Source organism: Agelaius tricolor, unplaced genomic scaffold, assembly GCF_023055355.1.
Source record: "Agelaius tricolor isolate 1412-34295 unplaced genomic scaffold, bAgeTri1.0.p SCAF_19, whole genome shotgun sequence".
NCBI lineage: Eukaryota > Metazoa > Chordata > Aves > Passeriformes > Icteridae > Agelaius > Agelaius tricolor.
This window is the reverse complement of record NW_027269279.1, coordinates 10161870-10172361: the sequence shown is the minus strand read 5'-3', so window position 1 is coordinate 10172361 and position 10492 is coordinate 10161870. Positions and strand designations below refer to the sequence as shown.

The 10492-nt window shown below is 45.2% G+C and overlaps 1 protein-coding gene across 1 annotated transcript; it reads right to left on the bottom strand.

The window, feature by feature from the left end:
* Positions 1 to 6710: 6710 nt before the first annotated feature.
* Positions 6711 to 9825, bottom strand: SOCS1 (suppressor of cytokine signaling 1). Its single transcript, XM_071444230.1, has 2 exons — positions 9578 to 9825; positions 6711 to 7688 (listed from the first exon to the last, which is right to left on the bottom strand). The coding sequence occupies exon 2, from the start codon at positions 7612 to 7614 to the stop codon at positions 6991 to 6993; it is 624 nt and encodes a 207-aa protein (XP_071300331.1). The 5' UTR covers positions 7615 to 7688; positions 9578 to 9825; the 3' UTR covers positions 6711 to 6990.
* Positions 9826 to 10492: the final 667 nt, after the last annotated feature.

Sequence of the window (10492 nt, the reverse complement as noted above, 5' to 3'; positions counted from 1 at the left end):
TCAGTAGGCTCTACTGATTCACATTCCTTCTCACTGCTCCTAAAAGAAAAGCTGACCTCCTTTATTTGCATTTAGACTCCACACAAAATCCCTCTGACCAGTGTGCACATGGCTCCCATTCCTAAAATTCAAAGCCAGAGTAGGCTACCCTTTCAATTTTGCATATTACAACTTACCATGTGCTCCAGGTGTGTTCTGTACTTAGCTGGAGTACTCAGAACTGTGTTGTCCCTGGCACAAAGTTGAAGACATTTAGTCTCACCAGTGCCTGAGACCTTTACAACTGCAACACACAAATTAGGTGACATGTTCTTGTTTAATTCCCAAGGACAAATGACACTGCAGCCTATTGAGAAATCCCTTAACAACATCCCTAAATGGCAATGTTGGGCCATGACAGCCATGGCCCTAAAGACAAACAGGGCAGCTGAGGTCACCCACACCACCCTGTGAGGTGCTTACTGTGTCTGACTTCTCAGGCTTTAGAGGAAGATGGAGGAATCACTGTCCCTGTGTGCAAACCCTCATCTCTGAGCATCCTTCTAGACTCTTCTTGCCTCAGTTATCCACGCCAAAAAGGAGTGAAGTGCTTTGCTCAGTGAGGTGAGGAGTTACAGCAGCACATGCACATCCCAGCTGTTGGGAGTGCACCAGAGCACTGAGTGCTGCAACACTCTGCATGAGTTTTGGGATGCTTTAGATAGCTCTGCCCCCTGGGCCAGCAGTGATTTCCCTGCCAGGTCAAACATTTCTCTCAGCGCAGCCTTTTCTCCTTTTATTTACAGACCAGAAACTCTGAGGAATCATTGTCAGCACAGCTGATAAATCAGAAGAACAATATTGGTTGTAAATGCCATTGTACACCTAAACCTTTGTAATCAGCATCTCTAGAGAGGAAAACTGTAGCAAACTCAGGTTGAACAGCAGGTTGATGGTATGGTTATCACAGCTCAGCCTGACACAGCCTCAGCTTATTCTGTGCAGCAACAGTAATGAGAAAATTTACAGTAGCCAGAAACTTGTATGAAAATCAAAATTACATTGTCAAATGTACTGGTCTGAGAATGCAGGAACTGAAATATTTTTTTAAGAAAGGCACCATCTACTTTGCATATAATTACACAAATATGGTGCATGCTGAATACATACAACAGGTAACAGGTATGTGATACATTGCAGAGCTTGGGCTACAGGAGTGAACCTGTGTTCAGGACTACTGTGCTGTTGTAGTGTGAAAAACTTCTGTTGACTGCCAGTTTTACAGACATGGACAAGAATTTTCTCCTTTTCCTACAAAACCATAGTATTTTCTGCTTCTTCAAAACAAAAAGACCTGTATTTGCATAAGAGAGTGAATTATACATAACACATTTAGTCTTAGGCCAGGGTGGATTTACCGTTAATCACATCATTGTTGACTGACTGTGAGAGATTAGATAAAGAATATTCTGTACTTGTAAAGGAAAGATCCTATCTCAACCTGAAAAAGGCTCGAGGTACTGAAATGTAGTTTCAGTTTATTTTAAACAGAAAGCAGTTGTATATAACACTCGTAAAGCTTTCATGGCTCACTTCATTTTATTTTGTAGAGCTGGCCTTGCTGGGAGCTAGGGAGAAACGTGAGGAAGGGTTCACACAGTGTCCTTTAGGCGCCTAGTTGGCAGGTCCTGGCAGTTATGTAATTTTCTGAAAGCTTCTGATTTTAATCTAATTCAGCTGTTTAAATTAGCTGGTGTGAACAACTGAGCTGGTGAGAGCAAATGAGAATGTGTGACAGAAAACAAAGTAATTTCTGAAACATTTGTCAAAGCTATTTCTGAGCAGATTGTGTATGTAGAATAGATGCTGGAAGTCTAACAAAGAGGTTTGTTGGTTTTTATCTGGGCAGAGCTAAGAAAATAGCTACTAACCTTACTTGTTGGGTAGCAGATTTATCTCCCACATTCAATCTAATGATAATGTTAGAAATAATACCTATCCTACTTCAGTTTCATGAGTCTCTAGGATATACCAGCTCCACCTCCAGATCTGTCTAGACTGTCTGAACAGTGATGGTTCACAGGCAGGTCAAGAAATAGCCAAATGAGACTATTACACTGAGAGTTACAAAATCTGTAAGCCTCAGTCAAGTCTATGTTGTAACATTTTGGGGACAATATTTTATCTTCTGTTTTCAGTGCTCAGACTGGGAACCAGAAATTGTTCGAATCCCTGAGAGGAGACCTAAAATCTCAGCCTGAAAGTTCAATCTGACTCAAATTCCAGTAATAACTAGTTTCTGCTGTAGGGAAGTTGATTTGGGGAAAGTTTGATTTGAAGGGCAGTTTCAGTTTGAAGGGCACAGGGCTGATTTGCAAATACTCTGCAGAGCTGCAAGGAACAGAGGTAGGAAATTGCACACAACTTTATGTACACACAGCATCAAAACAGAGCATTCTCAGCCTGTGAAATTGTTGAGGGTCTATCAAGTAAGAAATCTTTGTGATGCAATCATAGCTCTTGCATTTAATTTTAAAAAGATACTTACTGTTATTTAATAAAACTATCTGCAGAGAAGTCGGTCATTCCCTGGTAATTGATTTTGGTGGACCTAAAATTTTGCTACAGATGTTTGGCTAGTATCCTCTGTATCCCTTTAGGAGTGATGACCAGATTTACCATTCTTTTACTTGGCTGGGAGCTACAAAGAATAACTGAAATTAAGACTAACTGAGATTAAAATGACAACAGAAAGGTGATCCTACTTTGCTTTGCTAAAAGAGCAGAATGAAAGAAACTGGGCAAATGGGGCTTATGGTGCAGCTAGTTATTTGTTTTATTCTGTTTGGCTGATATTCCATCTTCACAGTGTATCTGTACTCCTCTCATAGCTGAAGACTATAGAGAAATTGTTTTGTTATGCACAATCATCTATCATTCTTGCCTTCAATAGCTACATCCAAAGCATGTCACTGAGCTGCAGCCAGAGAGGAAATACTTCTGGCATGTGGGTAACTCAGCTGTCTGTCAGTCAGGAGTTTATATTCTGACTCTGGCTTTTGCAGGTTTGCCCTACTTGAGCAGTGGTTTGTGTGGGAGAAATTGGGCTTCTCTTTACACTTCCTGCTGGCCCATGTTTCTGTTATTCCATGGTGACACAAGGAGCAAATTAGACTAGGGTGTTGCAAATTTGGCTGCTGTACTGGGAAACAGCTGTGGATGAAAACTACAGAAACAGTGACAGGATCTGAGTTATGCAGAAGTATGACAAGTCAGAGGCAATGAAAATGGCACTTTGTGGCAATTGGGAGAAACTTCCTGGAAACTTAGGGCACAGGCAGTTGTTAGCTTACACTTAGCACAGAAAGCAATGTAGAGTCCAAAATAAGTCCCTGTTACACTGCCTTTGTCTCAAATGAGTGGAATCAATGAATGAATGCATTGCTCTCACAGCTGTTGGCACGGTGAATGGAGGGTGGCAGGAAAGCCAGGGCCTGAATGCCAGCCCAGCACAAGCCCTGGATGTGAGGAGAAGGCTCAGGAGGTGGATGTGCTGTTCCACTGAGGGTTCAGTACCAGCAGGATGAAGAGTATTGATGGTTAGATATGGGCAGAGTGTTGCCCTAGGGGACACTTTTTTTCTTGTGTGTTGAAAATAGCATCACTGCTGACTGCAGCTGAAGGCTCATTTCTTGTAAATGACTTCAATCATAACAGAATTAGTGTGACCACACGGGCCCTGCTTGGCGTTCAAGCTCCTCCTCCTGAGCACTCAGTAACTCTCCACGGCTTAAATAAACAGCTTTGTGAGTTTCTACAAGTCTATTAATTTGTTCTGCTCGTTAGTGTTTTACAGCTGTTGCATTGTATGTAATTGAACTACTCAGAAAGTAAAACGTGTTTCAGCCTAAAGGGTGGGGAGGCCTCAGTCCTGCAGCCTGTGCAGTCCCTGGAGCAGGGCTGGGTCCAGCAGGGCCCTGCTCAGAGCCCACTCTGCTGCTCTGGGGACACAGCCATGCTGCAAATGGCATTATCTTAAAGCTGTCCCTTCCCCACTAACTGTGAATATTGCAGCCTCTTCAAAAGCATGGCTTTGCTGGGCTCCTGAGCATGGCTCAAATTCTCCCATAGTCCTTTAACAGATTGACTGTTTACTTTTCAGCTACAGTCAGGTCAGAGGGAAGAACTGGGTGCAGGGAAGGGACTGGAATCACCACTCTTCATGTACTATTTAGCAGGAGGGAGTAAAATCTGTTGCATGTTTCTATTACTTCAGGTGCAGAGTACTGCAAATTCCCCATTTGACCTTGCTACTACTTTATTAAAACTGAGGATGAGAGATTTGACAGCTGAAATTACTACAGAAATCTTCAGGAGATTCCTGCTGTCCTCCTTAGATGTGACACCACCCTTAAATCAGTGTACACAGGTAAGCAGACATTTTAGAGAGCCCTTCACTTGCTCTTATAGAAGGAAAGTCAGAGTGCTATTGTGAACACACATCCTGTGGTTAGGATTTCCTTACTGCATTGGAGCAACCCATATATACCTATTAGAAGGAGGATCTGCCTGGCCACTGTATTGTATGCTGGGGAGAAAGAGAGAAGGAAAGGAAGGGGAAGAAAAATAAGGCAGGTAAAGATAATGTAATTTAAAAATACAAGTCAGCTTTGTCTCCTCTTAAGAGACATTTTATACAACTCTGACCTTCTTGTCCTTATTTATAGTTTTGGTAATGTATTTTTTTATCCTGAGTTATCCCATATTTGCATTTCATACTAAAGACAAAATGAAGATATTTAGGCACCTCATGTGGGAAGATATGGCTTATTTCTGCTAAACTTACTCTAAAGCAATAGAAGAGAGAAAGAAAACAGTTTGTTTCTGCCAGGAAGAAAATGAAATTGACCCAATTCTTATGCTTTTCATTCCATACCTCTCAGTGGGAAGCCCCTTATTCTATATCTAGGTCTAGTTTTGCTTGGTTTTCTCAGAGGTAGCAGAGAACCTTCTAAGTTCTTTGTGCCTGTTCTACCAGTAATGCTGTCATGTGGGCACTCTTCTGTATAGCAGGGCAAGAGCCATCAGTTCAGAGCCTGAAGGGTTAAAAGATAGTAGTGTGGAGCTGGGAAAAAGAGTATGGGGAAGGGATAACAATCTGTGCTGACAGCAAACCAGTCTGGCAGCCTTCACCCTACAAAGACTTTTTTTCCAATTTAACAATGCTATTCACATGCAGGCAGAAGCTTTGCTCCCGTCTCCTATCTGCTGCATAGCACAGCATTCACTACTTCCCAAATTTATATCCTTGCAGCTGCTGTGGGAAAATGCATCATTTGACAACTAATTCCAGCTTTAGGATTAAGCAGAAATGCTTTCTGCTGTTTTAGGACTGATCCAAAGAACGTTTTTAGGGAAGCAACACATCAGAAACTCACGTGATACTGCCTGTGTGTTTTTCCCCTTTTTTCATAATGTCCAGTCCTGACTGAGTGATCCTTAGTCATGTTTGAGGAGGAAACCTATTTATTCCAAAGAAATGTCAATGAAGTAAGAGCTGATTTGGTAAATATTAAACAAATGATTCAGTAAGGATCACTATAGAACATACACTCAGTGTCTCCTAAAAGTGGCTTTATCTTTAAAAGGAATGTGAATTACAGTAGGGGGAGTGACCTTTTATCTCCCAAACTCTGAAGATTACTTTATTTACTGCCTGCAGTTCCTGTAAGCCCTGTAGATCTGGCTGATAGAGTACATTTCTGTGAAAGACTGTGCCTTCTTTGAAGTGATTTGGTTCAGCTGTTTTTCTAAGTCAGCTTTTCATGGATTTCAGGAAATGCTTGGGGGAGAGGAGAATCACTTTCTCATAATGCAGGTGACACTTTGCCAAATCAGGCATTTCAAGTCATTCACAGCTGCAGTTTCTGGGGGCACTGTTTTTGTGTCTCATGAGCAGATGGAAACAGAACAGTTAATGTAGTCTAGCTTTCTCTGAATGCAGTTTAGCCACTAGAAATTACAGCTGCAAATGTAGAGGCTTATGTTCTCTGGATCCTGTCATGGAGCTAAGTCATAGATTCTTTTAATATGTCAAATCTCTGCTCTGTAGATCAGGAGGAATTTAAGATGAGAAACATCTTTTTTATGTGTAAGGATGCCTGCACCTTTGCCATTTGTGTATGCAAATTTTCAAAGGGAACTAAGCTATCCTTTCCCCAATGCACCACAATGATACAGCATTCACTGACTTCTAAAGTGTGTGAAGAGCATTTCTGGACAGTTTTATTTTTCCCCACCAAGGTTCATGGGGTTTGGTTATTATGTCAGACAGCAATGTCCTCTAGCTCAGGGTTTTGCACCTTTCCACAGAAATAAGGCAAACCAGTGTTGGTGCAGCTTGGTCAGCCAAGGGTTTGATTTACTCTGTCAAAAACTATGCACCACTGCAGTCTTAAGAGATTGTCCCTGCTCTCATGGGTTTAGGAGAGAGGTGGATTCCTGGGCAGATTCACCCTGAGTATATTTTCTGCTTGCTTGCCCTTTTTTGTTGTAGGCTTTGGCAGGCAGGAATTCTCTGCCTGCGGGACCAGCACTAAGACTAATTTGCTAGGGCAAAGAAGCAGGACCATGTGGAGACCTATCTGCACTTACACACTCAGTTAAGCAGTTAATCCCCAGCAGGATAGCTGTCAGAGCCTTTAAAACTAAAACCAGAGATGCTATTTTTTTAAAAACTGTGACAATAAAGTTTATTATGTTAATATCATTAAAAATATTATAAAATAGTAAAATATTCTGCTTGGCAGAAAAATTATGCCAGGGTTTTAAAACCCCAGGTTTGTGCAAACAGTTTTTGTAAACATAAGAAGTCAAGTGTTCAGGTTCCATCACAAAATACAGTAAACTGCTACAAAAATAAGTTTGCTCACTGTCAAACATAATTAAAAACCCAGGAGGATGGATTTTGTTACACATGTCTAATGTGTCCCTATACAGTTAATGCTGCACTTATATCTGAAATGGGAAGGATTTCAGGTAGTCCTTTAAAACAGGATTGAGTGGGATCTCATTTAAGTTCTCTCTTCCAAAACTCTTCACGATGCTTTTCCGGCAGAGCTCCTGCAGGGGCTGCACCCGGACCTTGCGAAGAGGGGTAACCAGTACCTTCCTCGGGGAGCTTAGGTAATGTTCCAGCAGCTTAAAAAGACAGTCAAAAGTCTCTTTGCTGCCATCCAGGCTGAAACGCCCAGTCTGAAAGTTAATCCGGATACTGGTGGGCCCAGTTGCAGTCTTAACACTGATGGCAAAGAAGCAATTCTTTTGTGTGCTGTCCCTGATGAGGAAGGTGCCCTCGGGCTCAGACTTCAGCTTCTCGTGAGCAGCACTGACACTCAGAGGCCCCCAGTAGAAGCCACAGGCATCCAGCAGGCTGCTGGCTCTAGTGATGCTGCTGAAATCCGCCTGCGAGCGAAAGGTTCGGAAGTGCGTGTTGCCCTGTGCCTGCACAGCGCCGGGCCGGCCGGGGCCCGGGAAGCCTCGTGCCTGGGAGCGATCCCGTGCCGGAGGGTCAAGAAGCCGTCTTGGGTCTGCTCCAAGTGCATTATCTGCTGACACCTTGCTGTGCGCTACCATCCTACAGCCGAGAGCAGCGGATGCGGTCTTCCATAGCGTCACGGCTACGGCGGGGCGGCCTTCCAGCAGCTACTCTGCAATGCCAAGGAGAGACACCATGTGAGACCCATCCCCAGGGACAGGCGGCGGCAATCGCTGAATGACCGCCTCTTCCATTGATACACCTCCCAGCCATTATAATATCATTAAATATTCACTTTCCAGTTTACAGCAGGCAAACAACTGCTCTCTGTTGGACAAGATTAGCAGTCTATCACTACGGCAAAACTCCAGAGCTCCAAAAATATTTAGCAAGGATCATTAACAGCTACACAAGATAATAAGTTTCCCTGCTATGAGCCCTTTCAGGGCCTAGCAACTCAAATGACTTCTCAATGAGAAGTCATCTCATGGACACCTCTCCCATTCTCAAGTTTTTAAAGAAGAAATCAACAAGGTTTTACAACTGAATTACCATTTTTTCTGCCTTCCCAACTACAATGTCAGAACTCAGCACACAATGTTGTTATTTGGTGCATGCATTGTGCGAAAAAGAGAAAGTGGATGAAGGCTGTGTTCCCAGATAATTGGGGAAGAGAGTGAGGTGAGGTTCCATAGTAGGACTGAAGTGTAACTTGGAGGGGCAGCCTGTAACACGGTCAATTTACACAGTAATCCTAAAACTTCTTTCCTCTCTCCTGTTAACCTGAGGCTCAGCCATAAAAGGCCATTTCCATTCTCCCAAGTTTCCCTTGGGACAGCAATGCTCCAACCTACTAGCTTATACAAATCAACCTCTGTGAACCCTTAAAGCATTACTCCGCAGTCTCTCTCTCTTTTTTGTATCACATGCACTTTAAGTGGCCCAATCTAAATTGCTTCCTATTGATATATCTTTCAACATGAGGGACTAAATTCATCCCTCGTGTTACTTCAAAGGAATTAGCAGTGCTGCACCAGGAATGAGTTTGGCCTGAAATGTCTGCCTCTGACAGTGTGGTTCAATACATCTCCGCTGGCTGCCTTGACCTTACTGGCAAGCATAGATTTTAGGATTTATCCCTATAGTCAGATATAGATCTGCAGCAGCAGCTTGTTGAGAAACCTTGAAGGATTCTCAGAAATGAATCCCTCAGCCGTCTCACAGTTCAAGGTAACATGCTAATGAGAATTTCTAAGAAAGTATGCCGCTGGATTCCTGTCTGTGCTAATTTAACAACTTGATGTTTATTTTCATTTAAGTCATCTTATTTCCTCTAGCACCTACGAGGGTTATAAAATCCTTAAGCTGGTAAGCAACAGGCTGAAAGTAGCATTCGGCTTGCTTTGCACAGCAGACGGAAACTGATGCCAGTTTTTTCCAATTACTGAGCCAGGATTATCGCTCAGTATTTAAAGTTAAAAATTCAGTTTTAGGACACCCTGGGGAGAAATAAGCACTAAGCCCGCGATCTAAAAATCAAAGGGCTCTCTAGCAGAAGCCGTAGGGAGCCAAGCGAGAGTTCCAAAGCGCACAGACAAACAGGGGACGCGCCAGTCTTCGGAGCCCGAAAGCCAGGGCAGGGATCTGGGACAAGGGTGCCACGACTGCGGCGGAGCGGAGACTTCCGCGGGTCCCGGCCCTGCCCGGCGGGTCCCGGCGGCGGCGCGGCCGAGCGAGCACCGCGGGCCCGGGGCTGCCCCGGCTCCCGCCGCCGGCGCGGGGCCCTGCAAACCCCGCTGCGTGTTCCCTTTAGTGCTTGTCCCGCTGTTATACACCGGGCACAACAGGTTTGTGCGAGCACGAGCATCGAGCCAAAAAGGGAGGGGAAAAATGTATTTAAAAAAAGAAAATTAAAGGGCAAAGACTCCCGAAGGCACCACGCTCTTGGCACATCTGGCAGAACTCCTCCGATAATCTGAGCTCATCGGGCTGCGGCGCCCGAGCCCTCTCGGCGCACGTCGGTGTTGGCGCGGACCCCCCGGGGCAGACACCGTCCCTTACCTCGGGGTGCCGCGGGTGGGGGCCGTCCCCGGAGCGCAGCACTCGCTGCCAGTCCCAGTCCCGCTGCTAGTCCTGGTCCTGGCCCCGGGGGCCGGCCGAGCATCCTCCGGCGGGGGCCCTGCCTGGCGCCGCGGCGAGCCGGGGCTGCCGCGGGGCGGGCGGGCGAGCGGCACCTCCAGCGCTCTGTGGCGGCGTATCGGGCCCGGCTTTGTATTTAACGCGGAGCTCGGCTCGGCTCCTCCCCGCCTTCTCGGAAAACATTGGCCTTCACTTTCGCTTTCCTTAACACTGTGTGGCCCTGAGCGCCGCCTTCGGAGAACGCCCCGTGGGCTCCCTGCCCCGCCGCTGGGGATGCTCTTCAATCTCTCTTTTTCTATCCGACTACGTCTGAGTTTACCTTTTTTTGCCTTTTTTTTTTTTCCGGACAGCCCCGTTGGAGCAGGCGGTGGCCGTGGGTAGGGTCGAGAGGTGCTGCGGGAGAAAGCCGAGCATGGAAGGGCTCTGAGGCCCCAGGGAGGCCGGGGGACACTTGAGGTAGGTGATGGATGAGGCTCTGATGGCAGCCTCAAAACGCGGGGGGAAATGGGAAGAAAAGCAAGCAAGCAACCACTGCGGGGAGGTGTAACGTGAAAATAGCTGCTCTCCTCAGAGCTAACAGGTCAGCATGGACAGAAGAGGTAAGAGGACCTAATGTATAACTTAAAGAAAGGACAAAATATTAGACCAATAATCTCAAAGTGCAAAAAGCATTAAGAAAAGCTTATGATCCTTACACTGAGAAGACTGTAAAGAAGCTACACTGGGGTTTTGAGTTCTTAAAGCAGAATTTCCCTGGGGTTTTCTCCAGAGTAATCAGAATTCAAAGTTCAAATCCCAGCTGTATTTATAACCTTCCCAGCAGCCAGTGCAGGAGAC